The 22500-nt window shown below is 44.5% G+C and overlaps 1 protein-coding gene across 1 annotated transcript in view; it reads right to left on the bottom strand.

Annotated features, from left to right (window-relative positions):
• The window catches only part of myo1b (myosin IB), a gene marked incomplete at its 5' end in the record, with an annotated part of 133827 nt that extends 111993 nt beyond the window's left edge, over nucleotides 1-21834 (bottom strand). The window contains 4 exon segments of the mRNA XM_079517840.1: nucleotides 19120-19133; nucleotides 19135-19170; nucleotides 19172-19237; nucleotides 21784-21834. Coding sequence (XP_079373966.1) covers nucleotides 19120-19133; nucleotides 19135-19170; nucleotides 19172-19237; nucleotides 21784-21834 — 167 coding nt within the window.
• Nucleotides 21835-22500: the final 666 nt, after the last annotated feature.

Below are 22500 nucleotides of genomic sequence, written 5' to 3'. Positions count from 1 at the left end.
AGAACGACTGACATAGAAACATAGCTTTTTCAAAAAACTGTCAGGATGTAGAAGACATTTTTAGAATCTGATCTCAGGTCAGAATGGGTTAAGGCTCATTTCAAAAGTACAGTAGCAATAATAGCGAACACTAATATCTAACCACTCAACGCGATGGAGCGTGTTGTAAGCGTGTTGTAAGCTTGTACATTGGCTAGGTTTTGTGTACAGCACTGTTCTCCAGCACCTCGTTCAGAGCTGGAGAAAAAAACCCATAAAATAATATCATGTGAGAATGTGAAACTAGTAGGCCTGACCTCGATTAGTCGACTAATCGATCGAATGAGTCTTAGTCGACTAAGATTTCTACTACTTCTACTACACCAATCAATGCCCTACTTGATCATACTACAGCAGAGGTAGGACAATTCCAATCTTTATCTATTTGCCCAAAATTACACTGGTCTCATGACTTAATCTGCCGGCATCAAGTGAAAATAACGCGACTCTTTCAAGAACAAGTTAACCCATTTTGGGCGGGAACCCCTTTTGGTGTTTTAAACATTATGTTATAATGTAGCTATTGAAAAATAGCAGATCTACAAGCTCATAGCGCGCCACCGAGTGGCGCGCTACGAGCTTGTAGGTCTGCTATTTTTGAAAAAACGTGAAAATGTGGCTCAAACGTTTGAATATATATTATTTCAGAGTGAACGTTTTTAACTCAAATCTTTGCTTCTGAGGGAGTCCCTGGAACTACATATTTTCAGATGGGGGTCGGCAGCCAATTACATATTATTTTTGGGGTCCTTGACATGAAACATTGAGCACCACTGATACAGAAACATGAGGTATTTCAGAAAACTGTCAGGACATTTTTTTTAAATTTCAATGTCCGGTCTAAAATGGGTTAAAAGCACAAAAAGTACTGGTCCTCAAAGAGTGGCGGGTTAAAGGTTGCGGGGTCTGAGAGAGTGGCGGGTTAAAAGTTGCGGGGTCTGAGAGAGTGGCGGGTTAAAGGTTGCGGGGTCTGAGAGAGTGGCGGGTTAAAGGTTGCGGGGTCTGAGAGAGTGGCGGGTTAAAGGTTGCGGGGTCTAAGAGAGTGGCGGGTTAAAGGTTGCGGGGTCTGAGAGAGTGGCGGGTTAAAGGTTGCGGGGTCTGAGAGAGTGGCGGGTTAAAGGTTGCGGGGTCTGAGAGAGTGGCGGGTTAAAGGTTGCGGGTCTGAGAATGCGTGGCTCGACTAGAATCAGTCTTATCAACGTGCCTCCGTGTGTTTGTGCTTGTCACGTGTGCTTATGTAAGCTGTATGCACAAGATAAAAAGGTACTAAGGTATTGTCAGGACAATGAATGGACACATTTCAACAGAACGTGCTCAGTCATGTCATCATATCTACAAAAGGGAATGTACAGTATGGTAGCGAGCCATGGTTGGCACGGTCAAGTATGTTTAATGAGTTGATTGATTGAAAATTGTATTCACAGTATGCAAAATGATCAATGCAAAAACTGTTACTGTGGACGACACCATCATTGAACAAGCATTACACTCGTTTACAACAGTGTGGGGGAGGGGTCCACCATTTTCGATTCATCAGAAAGTTTGTCATTTAACCACAGATATCTCTGCAAACAATGGAGCTATTTGTGTCTTTTCTATTAATGATTGCCAGTGTGTCATTTATTTCAGATCTACTTTTTTGAAGTGAAGGAACTTGTTTCCATTTCGGTCCGGAAAGCATCTATAATGCAGACAAGCTGAAAGTTGTACAAATACAATCTAGCAATGAATAAAACATGTTAAGTTGAATTGGAAGTAAATGGAATTACCATTGTGCCTGTGTTTTCATGTTTTCAGCAAGGACAATAGGAGTTGAAGTTGACAGAATGACAGAGTTGTGTGTTCTATATTAAAAACATATCTATCAATCAATTATTATTTTTACATGTTCTAGTTACATATTCCATTCTTTTCAGACAAGTACAGGTGAGGCACAGGCAGGCACGCACGCACGCACGCAGGCACACACACACACACACGCACACACACACACACGCACGCCCCGCCCGCCCCCCCAGTGTCAGCTTCCTTCCCCTTCATCCCGTATTGGCTTTGATGGTATGTGTTTCTGTGCTATATGTTGTTTTGTTGTGGGTGTTTTGAACAGACCTGTGAAGGCAAATACACCTTCTGGGACAAAAACCTTTATTTTAATATCATCATCATCCATCTCTATAGATTCAACATGACGCCGACACACAACGCTGGAGTGGACCCTCTACGCCCACACGGGTCAGAACGGACCCTCTACGCCCACACCGGGTCAGAACGCCACTTCTACTTCATACCTCCATGTGAATTATCAACATCAAAACACTCCATGTTTATGTAATACTGAATGCAGGAGGACACGTCATCCCTACGTGGACCCTGGCCTGTTACCAAACAACGTGCATGTATAGATGTAGGAACACGACACACTCGTCTTCATCAGATAGATCTAAACAACGTGCATGTATAGATGTAGGAGACACGACACACTCGTCTTCATCAGATAGATCACTAAACAACATGCATGTATAGATGTAGGAACACGACACACTCGTCTTCATCTATAGATGTAGGAACACGACACACTCGTCTTCATCTATAGATGTAGGGACGGGACACACTCGTCTTCGTCAGATAGATCTAAACAACGTGCATGTATAGATGTAGGGGACACGACACACTCTTCTTCATCAGATAGATCTAAACAACGTGCATGTATAGATGAAGGGGACACGACACACTCGTCTTCATCAGATAGATCTAAACAACGTGCATGTATAGATGAAGGGGACACGACACACTCGTCTTCATCAGATCGATCTAAACAACGTGCATGTATAGATGAAGGGGACACGACACACTCGTCTTCATCAGATAGATCTAAACAACGTGCATGTATAGATGAAGGGGACACGACACTCGTCTTCATCAGATAGATCTAAACAACGTGCATGTATAGATGAAGGGGACACGACACACTCGTCTTCATCAGATCGATCTAAACAACGTGCATGTATAGATGAAGGGGACACGACACACTCGTCTTCATCAGATAGATCTAAACAACGTGCATGTATAGATGTAGGAGACACGACACACTCGTCTTCATCAGATAGATCTAAACAACGTGCATGTATAGATGTAGGGGACACGACACACTCGTCTTCATCAGATAGATCACTTTAGTACGTGTGTCCAGCAGCGAGCCGGATGCCTGATGAATCATCAGAGGGGACAATCTCCTGTTCCGAGCAACAAACGCAAAACACGGTTGCTCTGATGCGTTTCTCTGGAAAAGCAAACAACTTTATGGCAAACGGAGATGCGGGAAGGGGGGGGGGGTAGGACAATGGGCCTGTGGTGTTTTGTTTTTACCGTTGCATCTAGATATCGTATTGGATCAAATGTCAATACCATTAAACGAGAGCTATATATTTACTGCAAGGCACCAGCAGCAATGAGGAACTTTCTTTTTTTTTCTCTCCCCTCATTACCTTTTGAACTTGCCGATCCCAACGGCGCAAAACACAAAAGGCAAACAGAAAGGCGCAGAGGGTGCAATAAATGGGTTTAAAGTCCACACCGGTCCTCTATCTACGCAGCAGAGGAGGGTTTACCACGGCTCTGTGTGCAGATCAAACAAACAGACAAACTGTAAAATGATACCGTCGCGCAGCAGAACGACATCCGGAACACAAACCAAGCATCGAAGACGATCACAGCGAAACCATTATGAATAATATGATGACATCATGGGGTTTTGGCGGTCGCTGCGCTTGGCAGTAGATTTAGTTTTTTTTGCAGTAGGATGCTGCGATCTTTGGCCAGAGGCCGACAGAGATGACTGAACTCCATGGCGTGCCCCCCCACCCCCCTCCCCAAAAGTGCGCACACGCGCGCAAACACACACGGTTCTGGATTAAAGAAATGCTCCCCTCCTGCCTCCGCACGCACGTGTGAGGTCTGGCACCGACAGGCTAAGATAAACATCCCGACTATCACAGCAAACACTAACGTAGACACACTCAAAGATGAGCTCTCCTTCAGTGGCCCGAGTAGGAGCATAACCCACTCAAAGATGAGCTCTCCTTCAGTGGCCCGAGTAGGAGCATAACCCACTCAAAGATGAGCTCTCCTTCAGTGGCCCGTGTCGGAACATAAACCAGCGTGGTAGGAATGTGGTACTGGTACCACACTGGTACTGTGTGTGTGAGACCCTCACTGGCTCCACGGGCATCTGATGGGGAGGGAATGGCGGCGTTTGTTGAACTGAAGTATGTTGTGGCACGAACGTCTTATATTCTACATTTGTGTTTTTTCGCAAATTAATTAATTTGATCTCGCAAGAGAGCGAGCACGTTTCTCAGCATAAAACGGCGGGCAGGCTCCACTAGCACACAACGGCCTTCCACCCCCCCCCCAAATTTTTTTTTAAAAAATCCACAGTGCCTCGTGCTGCGCTTGATGGTCCGTTTCACATTGGGACCGTTTGCCATGCAGCCGTATAAAAAGCCCCCGCCAACGTCCCAGGTGCCCTAAGCTCTGGCTTAATGAAGCGGATTCCCCACAGGCCACTCAGCCGGTGATCACGACCCTGTGGAAGGCAGCTGAACACCCCCCCCCCCCACACAGACACACTCACCTCCCCCAACATATGCCATGGTGCTGCCGGCCTCCGTGCTCCACAAGCCAGCCCCCTCACCCTTTCCTCTAAGTACTGTGTGCTCAGAGTGGGAAGAGGAATTGGGGGTCTCACTACCGCTTCATTACACAAGAGGAGGAAACATGATCCCACACACACACACACACACACACACACACACACACACACACACACACACACACACACACACACACACACACACACACACACACACACACACACACACACACACACACACACACACACACACACACACACACACACACACACACACACACACACACACACACACACACACACACACACACACACACACACACACACACACACACACACACACACACACACACACACACACACACACACACACACAAAAGCGACTTCTGGCCATCTGTGCGGCCTAGTCTGCACTCTGCACACAGTGAAGGGCCACTGATTATGTACACATGTACAGTACACATGTGTACTGTGGTGTGCAGGGGGAGGGGGGGGGGTTGCATGCCTACTACTGTATTTTAATAAGCAATGGACTTGTGCGTTTATAAGGGTTGTCAACACCAGACACTATAAACTGTAGATATTGTTGCCGTCAGGGCAGAAACCTCTCCTCTTTTTGTTTATATTCCTACATGAACGCCTGGCTTATACAGTGTCACACAAAGCGTCATGATATTCTTTCATTTGAATCCTGAATTTGAATTCACTTGAAAAACCACAACTATAATGACGAGTGGTGAAGGATCCATCAAGGCCATCAATGAGTAAAATAGAACTAAAACGGATTTAAAATTTAATCGAAAGACTATGACTGAACTAAATCAAAATTTGCTGTCAAAACCGAGACTTTATTCATACAGTGAATAGAGACAGACAAGACAGACAGACAGACAGACAGACAAGACAGACATACAGACAGACAAACAGACAGACAGACAGAAATCAATGCCGTCTCAGTGAAATGGGAGTCTGGTCAGCCATGGGACTTAATAAGATGCAATTATTCCCTGAAAAACCTGGAGGCAGGAGCTCCTTTTCTGTGTGTGTCTGTGTGCGTGCGTGCGTGCGTGCGACCCGTGCGTTGTCCCTGGTGACCACAGGAGCAGGTGTGCCACTACAAACAAGCAGGAGGGCACGTGTCCGTAACCCCCCCCCCCCCCCACCCCCCCACCACATCCCTTCCCACACACAGGATTTCACTGTACAGAAATATGTACCGCTAGAGAAGGCTTAATATTTATGAACACACGTGCACACATGAGGCCTGCATGTGCGTGAATCAGGGTACATGAATCAACAGTACGATGTGTGTGCTGAAAAAGGTGATAAAAGAACTGTCACAATTATTAATACACAGATCGCCTGATCAAAATTATTTGAGATATTAATAATTTTAATTAATTGTTTAATACTTCACCAGAACAGAATTCACCTGCATCAATTCCTCTGTTGAGGAATTGTCATACATTTTCAAAAAAATATTCAAAGAGCTTGAAGATCTGGCATCTCCACTATTGTTTTATATATTTGAAAGTGTAACATTTTTCAATATGGACCGTTTTGCCCCTAGTCAATTATTTACTTTGATTATTGGTACCAGTCCCAATCATTTATGTTCCAATGTTTGTTTGTTTTTTACAAAGCCAATAAGGCAAACAGAAATATCATTGTGATTTACATGTGCCAATGCTCAATGCCATAAACACAATTAAACTGTTAATCACAATTATTTGTATGGCAATTCATTGTCCACTAAAATGTCATGATCGTTGACAGCCCTTGTTGTGACAATCTATCTCCAACACCCCTTTCCCTGCCATTCAGTCAGTGACCTTTAGCAGAATCAATATTCCTTTTATCTTTACCCAAGGACTGTCTAAAGAGGACGAGACGCGGATACCGTACGGGCGACGCCACGTTGCTCCATGGAAGGAAAGAAACAAAGGAAAGAGACCAGGAAGTTGTACATGCATAAATGTGGACATGTACAACTTCCTGGTCTCAACTGTGCATGTTTCTTTCCTTCCATGGAGCAACATGGCACCGTCCGTACGGTCTTCCATGGAGCAACATGGCGTCGTCCGTACGGTCTTCGCGTCCCGTCCTCTTTAGACAGTCCTTGTCTCTACCCAGGATGTTTAACAACGTCCCATAATTTGTGCGTGCACGCACGCACACACGCACGCACGCACGCACTCACTCACTGACTGACAAGAACTGAGAGGAGCTGTGATTATTGTTTTGGGGACACAAAATCACTGTTTCCAATGTGTCCAAATTACACATAAACCTTGCAGCTAATTGACACTGTGGTGTTATTTGCCACTGTGTGGTGTGTGTTTTAAGGAGGACAAGTGGTCTTTAGAGTGTGTCCAGTCATCCGTTGCCTGCTGTTTGTTCTTTGCAATAACAAAACGACACCCACCAGGATAGCAGTGTGATGCCCAATTTATACTTGGTCGCATGATGCTAAAAATGTGACACAGCCTGTAGTAAGAGCAAGTGAGTTTATTTGACTCAGGGACCCCTGTAAATAACTTGTATAATCCACAGCACCCCTTATTGTTCATTTTTACAATCTTATGTCATATTACTTCCATCTATAAATGCACCATGTCTCCACGCTCGCATTTTATTGGTCCCTCTGAAATAATAATACAATGGGCTACATGTCAATGATGTCATTGTGATATGGTGTGGCTATAAACCACTGGCATTGTTCAGATAGAGTTTAATCTAACAGATGATAGAGATACGATATATGACCGGCAATCACAAAGTCCAGCCCAGCAGTCACACTGTATTGGCTAATCTCATAATAAAAACACTAATAAATACAGCATCAACGTGGCAATGCTTCAAGCCAACACAGCCAACACCTATTAATATTAGTACTATATCAGGTTTTATGATGATCGGAGAGATGCTCATTCACTTAAGATCAAAACAGTGCGGGGTCACTGCCTTCTTTCTGCAATTGTCGTTAATACCGCCCACTTTTCAAAACAAAACAGCAATTTTCAACAGCTTAATTAAAAAAAAAATCACACCGTGTGAACTGAGTGGTGCAACTCCCCTCTCCCCCTGCCTCTCTCTCCCGCTGTAATTAGCAGGCAACAGTGCAACACTATCTCTCTCTCTGTTTCTGGCACTTTTGCCCCTACTGGTACTCTAAACATTGGGACATAGTCACATAGTCCAACACATAGTCACATCGTTTAGGACATAGCTGTTCCTTGGATTGGTTGCACCACTCAAAAATGGTGACGTTTGGACAAACTGTCATCGATTTACGGCCAAATTTGCACCAGGCCACCCACCCATGATGCACGTGTCTGGAAGTGAAGACTCACCCCTCGTATAACCCTCCTCCCTGGGGGGGTTTCCAGGGATGATCATAAAGCAGCCCAAGGTGCGAGTGCTTCTCCAGGGGTGGTCTGCCTCCCTCCCTCCCTCCCTCCCTGCCTTGCCTGCCTGCCTCCCTTGCCTGCCTGCCTCCCTTGCCTGCCTGCCTGCCTGCCTGCCTCCCTTGCCTGCCTGCCTGCCTGCCTGCCTGCCTCCCTCCCTCCCTCCCTCCCTGCCTCCCTCGCCTGCCTCCCTCGCCTGCCTCCCTTGCCTGCCTGCCTGCCTGCCTCCCTGCCTGCCTGCCTGCCTGCCTGCCTGCCTGCCTGCCTGCCTGCCACCCACCCAGGGTAGGGCAGGGCAGGGCAGGCCCACTCTGATCATCAGGCGCTGCTATGGGATCAACGCCCTGCTGCTACGGCCCTCCGCGCTGTGGCATCAGGCACAAACCCAGCTCCACGTTGCCTCAAAGTGCTTCTAACCGACCGCTGAGAGTGCTATTTAACTCATGTGGTGGATATATTTATATTATGTTTAAAAGGCTGACGAATATATAAGTTCCTCTTCATTAGCTTTTTAGGAGCTGTGGGCTTCACAACCGTCCTCTCATCTGCTCCAACCTCACATCCATTTAAACCACTAAAGGAATAGTTCACCCCCCCAAAATGGCAGTGCCAACAGAACGCACGAAAAAGGCCGCAAAGAAGACCTCGCAAACCTTCCGGTTCTGTGAACCGGAAGTAGTAATCGGCCATTTTTGAGTCACCGTCGGTTCCCTTCTCTAGCCTCAGAAACTCTAATATGCTAACCGGGAGGTGGTGGTCATTAGTGTGGTTGCCCTAACAGGGCAACCAGACTATTGTAATTGGAACACTTTATTATTCCAGTAACCTTTTGTTTGACGCAACTCCTCCCACAGTTTTGACTGTACGCACTTGAGCCATATCTCAAATTGACCGGCTTCATCGGGAAGGATGTGCTTGTATTTTTTTAAATACAAGCACATTCAAGTATTCTCACATTCAAGTATTTTTTCCTCAGAGACTGTAAACACTATAGTTACAAAACTTGGAGGGTAGGTTCATAATAATTACTAAAATGAATCAACTTATGTTATCGGTCGGCCTCATGGTGGCGCTATAACAGCCCACTTTACATTTTGGCTTATAACTCTTGAACCGTAGGTCGTAAAATCAAAATTTTCCCTGACTTCCTTGGGTCATGACGCATCTCCTCATATAGGCCACGCCCATTTGCGTCATGATAGATTTTCCGCCATTTTGAATTTTCTCCAAAACACAGTTTTTGCTCCTCCTCCTACAAATGTTGTCCAAATCTCACAAAAATCAGCACACATGATCTCTGGACCTATCCGATTAAAACACCACCGGCAGAATTTTGGTAGTGCATATCGGCCGTAATCGTCGTCCGAAGTTAGTAGTTAGTTCCGTTCGTGCCATAAATCACTAACGGAATGTCCAATCCATCCCAAATTTGAATCACATGTCCGGGGTGGTTTAATCAACCAAAAGCAATTCCATTTTCATCTATAGGGGGCGCCGCAAATGCGAAAACTTTAACCATTTCTCGCAACCATTTCTTTGGGGGCATAAATCCCCATGAATTACTTACACATGATCACAGGTGTGACTTGAAATTGTAATTGGCTAGCAACGTTAGTGGGAGGGGCCTATGTAAGCAACTGTGGCAACCACACTTTCCAATTTTTTTAAATTGCGACCTTTCTATTTTTTTTTTATTGAGCTCCTGACATCGTCAATCACCTCATATCACCTCACCTGGGCGACTGTGGCTCAAGAGGTAGAGCAGGTCGTCCAATGATCCATGGGTCGGCGGTTCGAATCCCAAGTGTCCTTGGGCAAGACACTGAACCCCAAATAGCTCCCGATGTGCTGGCTGGTGCCTTGCATGGCTTCCGCCGCAATCGGTGTATGAATGTTTGTGTGTGAATGGGTGAATGTAATGCACAATCTATGTAAAGCGCCTTGGATAAAGGCGCTATATAAATGCACCATTTTACCTGAGCCTCAAATCCATGAAAAACGCCGCTAAGATCACGCATGCACGTGTTCTCGTGATTGGCACAGGAGGGTTTAATACCCAACTCAAATGATTAGCTTATCAAAAACAAAAAAGACGAATCAATGGGCGAACTCCTCCTTTAAGACCTGAGGCTGATTCTACAAATGAAATGACTGACTAAATCCGTAGTTCTCAAACTTGTTTGTGCCAGCAACCCCCTTATTAAAAATTCATAAACAATACATATTTAATGGTTGTATTTTTCCATGATGCTGAACACAAGTTTACACTATTCCCACAACACACGTTTGTATGTTTGCTTAAGACTCTCTCGCATGTGCATGATTTGTACGCATGTGTGTATCTTCTAGTTTCCTCTGCAATACAAATAGTCAAAGTAGCCCTTTGGCAATATGGGCACAACAAGCACTTGGCTTAGGAGAGCATAGATCTGGCTGAGCCAGTGTAAATGTTTGCCTTCCATTTAAATCGCTTGATTTATTGCACAAGTGACCTTTGATAGGCACAGTTTGGCGTGGTAATATAAACCCCTTTTTTTGCAGGCCAATGGCTAATTATCTTTGATTCCAGCTTTTGAGAGAGTTCTTCACTGCTGCTCATCAAGTTGTATCCCTTTTCTGCTGAGTGTTACAAACTCAAAAACCTGACTGTTGGATTTTTTTTGGCCATAAATTGCCGTGATAATGATCGTGGAGAAAATTTACTTCTATCTACTATCTGAGAAGAAAGGGGGGAAAAAGAAAGTAACTGTTGTATGCACCAGAGAACAAAACATGTAATTGCATCGCCTGCAGACACGCTCATTTACGATTCTGATTTGAATACCAGTAAGTTAAATATTATGTAAATGGCTCTATCCAAATGGGTTTCCATTTCCAAGCCACAAATGATTATTTCCAGCTGTAGTGGAGCAGTGATGAGGACCTATTGAGACTGGCCTTGTGGAATATATGTAGTAAGAAGCCTATGTTTTTGAAGGCATTAAACTTAAGCCAATGTTTGACTTTAACATACATTAAAGACACACAAATCAGAACGTTTGGTAATGCCGTGTCATGTGGTCTTGTATCAAGATGGTTAGGTTAGGTTCCCACAGGGGCCACCAATAATACAATCTATGAAACTCATCTTCACAGGCACTTGGGTAATGTTTAGTATTAGAAATACTATTATTATTATTATCGGTGGCTGTCTAGTAGTGTCTACAAATGTTTGTGAATTTAAAGGACCACTTCACCACTTTTCAACCTATCTTCATATAATAGGTCCTCACTAATAATCATGATAAAATGGCACAAATGTTTTTCTCAGTCTGGGTCTCATAGGAGGGCTGTAGGCAGTTCAGAAACCCGTCCATCAGTGACATCATCGTTAGGCAGATTTTCTTTAAACAATATTTTTTTTACAAAAATGTTTAGATTTGTATTATCGTGAGAACGATGGCTTCCATTTTCGCATTGCAACTTTTCAGGACTAGAAAGCCTGCAGTTTCTATTAGCTTGGATTCCCCATCGATGATGTCACTGGTGGACGGGTTTCTGAACTGCCCATAGCCCTCCTATGAGACACAGACACAGTAGGTAAAAACATGGTGCCATTTTATCATGATTATTAGTGAAGACCTAGTATTATGAAGATAGGTTGAAAAGTGGTGAAGTGGTCCTTTAACTGAAATATATATTTTTGGCACATCATCGACTAAACATGAGACAGCTATAGAAGACAGTACCGATGGCTTTGACCGGAACAAGGGAGTCCGGTTACAGATCAATGTAATGAGAGGATGTTCCAGATGGTCCGGAGGAGGATTGAGATCAATGTATGGAGTGTTTGGAAACAACAATGTGACTTTGGGCTGAGGCCGTCCAAATAAAGACAGCTTAATCTCCTTTAGCTAAAGAGCCCTTATTGGTCTCTGGTCTTATATTCCATTGTCTTGTTTAGAGGACCCAAGGCTCTTAAGACAATTAGGTGACATCTTAACCCATTTAGGCCTTACGTCGATATTTAAAAAATGTTTAAAAAATGTTTTCTGAAATACCAACATCAGTGGTGCTCGATATTTCATGTCAAGGAGCCCAAAAAATATACATATGTAATTGGCTGCCGACCCCCCATCTGAAAATATGTTGTTCCAGTGACTCCCACAGAAGCAAAGATTTGAGTTAAAAACGTTCGCTCTGAAAGAATATGTATTCAAAGTTTTGCACCACATTTTCACTACTTTTCAAAAATAGCAGACCTACAAGCTCGTGAGCTTGTAGGTCTGCTTGTAGATCTGCTACAAATAGCGGCAATGCTGCAAGCCAACACAGACGGTCAGAAGCGAGGCTTCTCTAGACCTCCGACCGTTTCCGGCAGCCTATTAATTGCGACCACCGGCGCAGTCCCGCCCCCGACGAGGGCCCAGGAAATAATTCCCCGTTCATTTTCCTCATAGACTTTTCAAAAAGTATTTATTTAAAGACGTTTACGCCGCAGACAAAGCCAACTCTTGTTGTGACAAATAAACACAATGTTTTGGGCAAGAAGGTGAAAAAAAAGGCAGGGTACAACACTTTGTTTTGTTTTTCTTCTTACTAATTATTTGATCGACCCAAAACATTGTGTTTATTTTCATGTTTTCATGTTGTCACTGACAACAAGAGTCTTTGTCCGCGGCGTAAACGGCTTTTTCAGAAAACTGTCAGGATGTAGAAGACATTTTTAGAATCTGATCTCAGGTCAAAATGGGTTAAAAAAAATACTTTTTGAAACGTCTATGGGGAAAATGAACGGGGAATTATTTCCTGGGCCCACGTCGTTCTGAAAGGGGGCGGGACTGCGGCGCTCTATAGGTCGTAGATTACTATGAAAACCTGCCGTTACTAGGGCTGTCAGAACGAATTTCACAATATGAAAGAAATTCGAATATTAAAAAATATATATATATTCGAAAGCTAAAATTGTAAAATTGCCATTCGAATGGAGCTTTTATCATTTATTAATTATATTTTATATTTTTATTTTGTTTTATATTTTATTTTATCCGCTCGCTTAATGTATGAATAACGAATCTACCGCTGTTGAATCGGTCCGGCCGCTTCTCGCCTTCCAGACTAGAGTTATAGCAGGGGGCGGTGCTTTCGTTACGTCCTCACTCTATCAAGTGGGATAGCTGCCTATGGATAGCTGCCGCTGGGCGTGAGTCAGACTAAAGCAGGAAGCAACACTGCAGCAGCACACGTGTAAACAAACAAGGCAGAGGCTCAAGATAACAACAGGGAACAGGGGAACATTTACGTTCGGAAATATCGCACCGGACAGGAGAGCACTCGCCTATTAGTTTGCATTGCACAGTGCAGTCAGTGCGCTATTTCCGAACGCCGTGATGAGTGGAAGGTGGACGGGAAAATAACATCAAGAGAAAACGTTGTCTGCAGACTATGCATTACTGGCCTGTTCATCTGATAGCCAAGCATTCTGTTAAAATAGAGAAACTATTGCTGGTGATCTGGAGTCTGGAGTTGTCCCGTCCATGATAGACTAATGAAACATTATTATTTTTCCGTGCAAACCATGTCATGTTGAAAAAATAGCTTTGGCGTTTGGATGGGGGGGCCCTCTAGTGGACAGAACGTGCATACAAAACTTGATATTCTGTGTATAGAGGTGTTTTTCAGTAGGCTATAATGAGCTAAAATAAACAATGTAAATATTCGAATATATTCGAAAATTACAAATAATGAAGCAATGAAATTCGAATTGGATTATAGAGGTGAACTGACAGCCCTAGCCGTTACACACGCTCCATATATGGCCGTCTAGTCCAACACACCTCGTAACCCCATACATACAGTATATGGACCTCATCGAATCCTGGATAGCCCTAAATATAGCCCATACATTTATTCTGTCTGTGCGCTTTACAAATATTTAACACAATATTAAATGAAAAGCATTAATCGGGAATAAATAACTACATTTGATGCAGAGGAACACATGTAGCTTCTTTTGGTAACTCCCTGAAAAGTTAAGGGTTTTGAACATACAAGGTTCCCACCTGACAGTCAGTGACAACATGTCGTCCAACATGTCGAGTTATTGACGCTCACGGCGTCTCTCTCTCTCTCAACCCGTCATCCTCAATCATGTCTAGTTTGGCTCTTTTCAGTGACTCTAAATCTTGTGGCGGACATGTTATTACCGTGCATGTCTTCACATTGTTAAAAAGCAGACAGAAGGAGATAAACAGAGGATGTATTTCATGTTGGGGGGGGGGGGGGGGGGGGATTAGTGCTTTAACAAAAAGGAACGTCATGTGCATTATCCTCCCCCTCAGGTCGACCGTGTCGGGACCCCCGGGTCATTATCCTCCCCCTCAGGTAGACCGTGTCGGGACCCCCGGGTCCTGTGCATTATCCTCCCCCTCAGGTCGACCGTGTCGGGACCCCCGGGTCATTATCCTCCCCCTCAGGTAGACCGTGTCGGGACCCCCGGGTCCTGTGCATTATCCTCCCCCTCAGGTCGACCGTGTCGGGACCACCGGGTCATTATCCTCCCCCTCAGGTCGACCGTGTCGGGACCCCCGGGTCATTATCCTCCCCCTCAGGTCGACCGTGTCGGGACCCCCGGGTCATTATCCTCCCCCTCAGGTCGCCCGTGTCGGGACCCCCGGGTCAAAGCTGCGACCGATAACCATCTTAACCGCTCTAATTTGACATGAATCCTGCAACTTGGTTGAGAGGATTTAGTGAACGCTTAAAGGGATAGTTCAGATTTTTTGAACTTAAGTTGTATGAAATACTTGCCATTAATATAGTGGTTGCAACTGTATTAATTGATTGCCCGAGTCCCGTGGTGGGAGTTCTGCTCTGGTTTTGGTGAAATATCAAGTAGTTCCGGTCATTTTGTGGGGGGCACTGGGGGCCACGCAGTAAAAGTAAATTAATCCACAAAACTAACGTCATTTGTATTGTTGACCTATTTCTAAAATATTAGTGCAACTTCCGTTCTTTTTTTACCCCTCTATCACACAGAACTATGTTTTTTGTGTCCATATCACTACGCCCAAAAAATAGTTCCATGTGATAGAGGGGTCAAAGTTGAACGAAAGTCGCGCTAATATTTTAGAAATAGGTCAACAATACAAATTACGTTCGTTTTGTGGATTCATTTACTTTTACTGCGTGGCCCCAGTGCCCCCCACAAAATGACTGGAACTACTTAATATTGACCAAAACCAGAGCAGAACTCCCACCATGGGACTCGGGAAATCAATTAATACAGTTGCAATCACTATATTAATGGCAAGTATTTCATACAACTTAAGTTAAAAAAATCTGAACTATCCCTTTAAGAGACAGGTTGCTGACATAGTTGCAACGCTACCACAGGCCCACAGCAGCCAGATCTGTCCAGATGGAGCAGACATGGAACGAGGAATTGTTGAGCAAACGGGATCTTACATTAAAATCGTATATTAACCCATTGATGCCTGAGGCCGAATCTGGGAACGCCTTCTAGGGCCTGACCTAAGGTTTCTAAAAACCTTCAAATTCTGATTAATTATTTTTTAAATAGTTATGTTGCTACATGTATAGCAATAGCTGATGAGACGCAGAGAGCACGCCGGCATCAAGGGTAGAACAACGTATACGTTGCATCAGGCATCAATGGGTGAGAAAATTACCTGCAGGCCAATTATAAGTGTCACAACTTTAGTGTGGGTTTTGTTTTCGTAAACTAACACCCTATGCTTTACTTGATCATCCTACAGCGTCAGACAAAAGTATACAAACATAACAGATCTGAAAGGCAACCTTGTAGATCTGAAACCTTGTAGATCTGAAAGGCAACCTTGTAGATCTGAAAGGCAACCTTGTAGATCTGCGATATGAAAGTGAATATTACGTGTTACCTACCACTTACTAATAGTCAACCCATTAACCCAGTGACTTAACTGCGACTTGAGCAATATTTACTGGGTGGTAAAAAGCTATAACTTCCCGACAGGGAGGTAATTGCAATGATGTCAGAACTACAATAAAGATAATTAAAGATTAAAGATAATAATTTATAATCCTGTTTACAAGTAACAGTTTTGGACATATGAGGCTTCTACCCGACAGACGAAATTATGATAATAATGGAATCAACTTTAACAGTATTTTCACTGAACTGACCAGAGGACTCTAGGTGGGTGTCATCGTCTCATGATTCTATCAGCCAGAGAACCAGTGAGAGACCCATTGTTGCTTTCCTTTGTCATTATCCCATTTTGGGTCGGGAACCCCTTTTGGTGTTAGTATTATGTTATGCTTTAGCTATTGAAAAATAGCAGATCTACAAGCTCATAGCGCGCCACCGAGTGGCGCGCTACGAGCTTGTAGGTCTGCTATTTTTGAAAAATCGAAGAACGACTGACATAGAAACATAGCTTTTTCAGAAAACTGTCAGGATGTAGAAGACATTTTTAGAATCTGACCTCAGGTCAAAATGGTTTATAGGCCCCCTTACCATGATGGTACGATGGTTCATGTCCCATCCTAAATTCCAGGCCATGGCATGGCTAGACATAAAAGAGTTTGGGAGGACAGAGGTCTTGAGAGTTTGACACCCACTGCGTTGGGTGGGTTTGTTTAGGTGGGAGAGGGGGGGGGGGGGTCGGGGGAATGAATCGTGGAACTGGGACTGTCTGAGAGAGAGAGCAGGAAACATTTCCTTCTCAGAGGCAAAGGAGCGGACAGCTGGACACATTTGTCACTGTCCAATGCTGAGCTCCCACACACACACACACACACACATACACACGCACGCACGCACACACGCACACACACACACACACACGCGTACGTGTGTCACAAAAACGGAGGGGTGTAAATTGGCTGTTAGTGTGTGGTTGACAGAAGAGTAAACATGGTCTCTCTCTGCAGGAGTGTGTCAGTCAGTCTCTCCCCACCCCGGGGAGAAAGAGAGCTAATTGACGAGTAGCAACCGGCCCTTTTGTTTTATGCTGGCAGAACAACAATGGCGGCCGGCGGTGCTGGCGCCCTGTTCGGACGGACAGATGGGACACCCTGCTGTTTGGGGGCACAGGGGACCCACTGCTGCCAGACAACCCCCCCCCCCCCCCAAAAAAAACAGGACCCCCAACCCTCCTAATTGTACTTGCTGTAACTTAACCGGTTTGCAATTAATTAGACCTGAGACCAGTGTTGAAAATGCAGTCTACATCCTAACCCAGTTTTTCAGAAAAAAACGTAAACATAATAAAAAAATCATGTTGCTACATACATAATATATAGCAACATCTATAATGACAGACGCTGTCCCAGATTGAAGGGTATTTGTACGTTGTCTAATTGGGTTAATAATAACGTATTCAATCATTCAATTCATCAATAAATACAATGTCTGTCCTGGGCCGTGGCTCAGCGGTCCAGGCACCTTGGCTGGTAATCCCGACGGCCTTTACTGCCATGTCATCTCCCCCATCTCTCTCCCCATTTCCTGTCAGCCTAATACTCTCTATCCCTCTATAAAAACATATAAAATAAAGGCGAAAGCCACAAAAAAATTAAAATTAAATAAATACAATGTCTGATAACCAGTGTAACGTTAACTAAACAAAATACATACATACATGGATGCACCTGGGACGTATCCCCACATCACTGAGGATACGTCCCAGGTGCATCCATGTATGTATGTATTTTGTTTAGTTAACGCACCGAAAACGGATCAGATTGACCATGTTCAGTGAGTTCGCCCAACGCTCAACGAAGTGTAACTCAGGCGAGTTAACCCATTTGGACCTGGGAACGATTCTACAAAAGGTCTTCTAAATCCTTTTTCTGAAAAACCCATGTTTCTAACCCTAACCCTTTCATCTCAAGGACCCCCAGAATTATCTGTATTTGGCCGCTGACCCCCATCTGAAAATATGTTGTTCCAGGGACCCTCTAGAAGCAAAGATTTGATTTAAAAATTCGCTCTGTAACAATATATATTCAAAGATTTCAGGCACATTTTCACGATTTAAAAAAAATAGCAGACCTACAAGTCCATAGCGCGGCACTCGGTGCCACGCTATGAGCTTGTAGATCTGCTATTTTTCAATAGCTAAAGCATAACATAATGCTTAAGACACTAAAAGGGGTTCCCGCCCAAAATGGGTTAATAGACTCATGCAGGTCAACTTTGAAGAATTGTGTGTCAAGAATTTGAGGATTGGGGCGACGATGGCGCATACCACATGTAGGCTCTAACGCAGCCCGACAGCAAGTCGCAACCTCGCAGGCTCGACTCCCGAACCGGATGACCTTTTATTGTGCGTCACTCCACTGTCCTCCCCGTTTCCCTCTCACTCTCCACTATCGTGTGTCCGCCGGGTAGCTCGGTCGGTAGAGCTGTCCCCCTTTGGGCCACAAGGTCGTGGGTTCGATCCCCGGCACCGCCAACTCAGCGTATGAGAAGCACGGATGGGTGCAGCAAGTTGTGCGGTAACCCATTTTTGCCGGAGATCTGATTTTTCAAAAATAGCAGATCTACAAGCTCATAGCGCGCCACCGAGTGGCGCGCTATGAGCTTGTAGATCTGCTATTTTTCAATAGCTAAAGCATAACTTAATGCTAACACCAAAAGGGGTTCCCGCCCAAAATGGGTTAAGTAGTGGGAGCTGAAGGTAGGTGTGTGGCCTCAGCATCCAGCTAACAATGTGTCACATTGTCGGCTATGTTTGAGTGAATGATGCCCCCAGAATAGGGATGCTGGGGTTCAAGTGGTTAAACTGTATCTTTGGGGGAAAAGATTTACATTATTTACCATTAATAGACAGGGCGGGCGGTCCTGGAGTACCTTTTTCAGACACCAGATGGGGTGTCAATGAGTTAATATGGAAAAAAGGTGCTATAAAGTATAACAATGTAATTCAGGGGTGACCCGAGACAACAAAAAAAAAGAATAGTGAACCACTGCTTAAAGTTTAGAGAACAGAGACTGGAGAGTATAAGGGGCGTGTGGGAATAGAAACAGGGACTCACATGTGTGGACTGAGCCTCATAGAAGTTCCTGTTCCGATACTCCTCCACTTTGGTCTGGCGTGAAGATGGGCAGATGCCTGTACGGGTTGATGGAGATGACCACGCTGCCGATGTACGTCTGGACAAAGAGGAGAGAGAGAGAGAGACACAATGAGACGTGTAGGAAAGAGGAGAGAGAGACACAATGAGACGTGTAGGAAAGAGGAGAGAGAGACACAATGAGACGTGTAGGAAAGAGGGGAGAGAGACACAATGAGACGTGTAGGAAAGAGGAGAGAGAGACACAATGAGACGTGTAGGAAAGAGGAGAGAGAGACACAATGAGACGTGTAGGAAAGAGGAGAGAGAGACACAATGAGACGTGTAGGAAAGAGGGGACCGCGTGTCATTCCGACGGAGCATTAGTCCGACATGCGGACATGCGCTGCTCCTGTGCTTCATGCGGTTATGGTCAGGTGAGGGTTTGAGGTGGGTTGGTTATGGTTAGGTGAGGGTTTGAGGTGGGTGGTCGTTTGTCGGACCAATGGCTAGCCTGAACTACGCACTGCGCCCGGAGAGAGCAGTGGTGGAAAAGTACTCAATAGTTTAATTGATTAACCCATTTTGGACTGACGTCGAAATAATAAAAAAATAAGTGTTCTGAAAGAATATATATTCAAAGATTTGCGCCGCATTTCACGATTAAAAAAATAGCAGACCTACAAGCTCGTAGCGCGCCCACTCGGTGGCGCGCTATGAGCTTGTAGATCTGCTATTTTCAATAGCTAAAGTATAACATAATGCTTAGTTAAAACACCAAAAGGGGTTCCCGCCCAGATGGGTTAAAAGTGTCAATACTGCTAAATGTAGAAATACTCTGTTACAAGTAAAAGTCCGGAATTCAAAATTCACTCGAGTAAAAGTACATAAGTATTGCCATCAAATTGTACTTGGAGTACCAAAAGTAGGTTCATGGTTGTGCTTCCTTACAGACAATGCAGAAGCATAGATAGCATAAACAACAAAAGCAAAGCAAGCACAGCAAAACAAGAATAAAGAGTGCAAGAAAGAGCAATCAAAGTGTAAAAATAATAGTACCATATGTACATACAGTACATGTTTCCCCTGTAGTAGCAAAGTTAGGTAAACTTTTTGTGAACAGCTTCAGTTATGTTCCATATTATATATATACACAAGTTAACACAACACAATTTAAGAAAGTAGAAAGTATTTTGTAGCTTGGCCATTCTCAAATGGCTGAATGTATATAGCCTAAGGTTTAAGTGGTTAGGTTACTGTATGCTTTTTAATAATAATCCCAATCTACAAAGTAAATAACAGTGTTGAGGCACCCCAGCCTGACGCAGGCCTGTTGAGGCACCCCAGCCTGACGCAGGCCTGAAGTCAGGCCGGCCGGAAGCGGACCCCAAACAAAAGGAAAAATGTGTGGAATCCTGGCATGTGGCCGGCCGGCATCAACAGGAGTGACAACGAGAGCCAGGGAGTGGAGGTGTCAAATGAGAGGGTCTGCTTGACGGTGGAGTGAGAGTAGTGTCATCCTCATGATGCCTCACTCGTCTTTAGTGGGAGTGTCTGGTTCTCAACCTCTTCAGGCAGAGCCCCCCCCCCCCCCCCCCCCCCCCAAATAATCATATTTGAACTGCCTGTTTGAACTGAGATTGCTAGAATTGAGTTCTAAAAAAATTAAAACACAGACGACTTCGGACAGCGGAGGACAACAGCAGGCGATTAAAGCACTTCTGAAAGCACATGTTGCCATCATCATCATCATCATCATCATCATCATCATCATCATCATCGTCGTCATCCTCCCCCTCACTCAACACCACAGAGCCCTGGTTGCACTTTCAGCCCACCAATCGCAAACCGTTCCCTCTCTCTGCTCTCTCCATGATAATAGCCGTTCCCTCGCTCTCTCCATAATAGCCGTTGCATAACCCTCTCTGACAAGCGGCAGAGTTTGGCCTCTTCCCATGGCAACGCCACCACCTCCCACAGGCCTATTGTTGAAGAGTACACAGGGTGGGCAGAATGGGACCTTTTTGAGGTACCGCGAACAGAGGTGTGCGAGCGGTGATGTAAACGCGCACGTCGTGGACGAGTGGGAGTGCCTTAAGCGCACGACTACGGTTAGATAAGAATGCGTGCAACACTATAGGCATTACAATATTAGAAATATATATTATATGTTTTGCTATAACCTGCTGATTAACCCATTAACACAATGAGTGACACCTTCTGGACGAAAGTGATATAGTGCTTGGGTGCCGGTGATTTTAGACTATTCCACTATGACGCGCGTCCGCTTTTGGCTTCCATCTTGGATGCTAAAGCATAGCATCAATGCTAGCGAGCTAAAACGAGGTCCATCCATGCTCTAGAATAAACGCCAATGTTCCCACCGCGCTCACCGGATAATCAGAGAAGACCTCCGAACATCGCCGATTAGCGATAACGATAACGCCTCAAGACGAGCCTACGTCAAAAGCGCATTGCGCAAAATGAATTAATCAGGACGAGTATACCCGTCAAAGGAATCAAATGTGTTAAAGACCTGAGGCCGATTCTACAATAATTGGCCTTCTAAATCAGTAGTTCTGACACTTTAACCCATTAAAACCGGCAAAGCATCTGTGCCCATTTTTCTTTTCTTTTGCTCTGTACACATTGTTGCCCGGGGTCTACTCTGAAGGGCCCCTCCAGACCCCAGAACATTGTTGCCCGGGGTCTACTCTGAAGGGCCCCTCCAGACCCCAGAACAAATATATATATAGTAAACATTGTTATCTGTGGCGTGGGAAATATGGCGATACTTAAGAGCAGACATGATTGTTTGTCATGAAATGAGGCAGGGGAAGTCATATGGCGCTGCCATGACATAATGTCTCAAGTGTACAATGGGACTGAAGTATGATGGATGGGAACGATGCCTCGAGCCATGTCAAAGAAAATATGGAGATATGAGAGGTAAGTGATATTATTAATATATATTTTTTTGTTATAAAAGGTTATTTCTACTCCACTTTTATAGCAATGGGTACAATCGCTATATAGAACTATTTAACACCGTTACCAAACAACCACTCTACAAGAACGAGTACTATAGAGTACCCTTTGTGTTTTAAGTATTATACTTTAGCTATTGAGAAATAGCAGATCTACAAGCTCATAGCGCGGCACCGAGTGCCGCGCTATGAGCTTGTAGGCCTGCTATTTTTGAAAAATCGTAAAAATGTGGTGCAAATCTTTGAATATATATTCTTTCAGAGCGAACGTTTTTAACTCATATCTTTGCTTCTGGGGTGGTGTCACTGGAACAACATATTTTCAGATGGGGGGGTCGGCAGCCAAATACAGATAATTTTTGGGGTTCTTGACATG

Source organism: Electrona antarctica (assembly GCF_951216825.1).
Source record: "Electrona antarctica genome assembly, chromosome: 13".
NCBI classification, from domain to species: Eukaryota; Metazoa; Chordata; class Actinopteri; order Myctophiformes; family Myctophidae; genus Electrona; species Electrona antarctica.
This window is presented reverse-complemented; position numbering and strand designations above follow the sequence as displayed.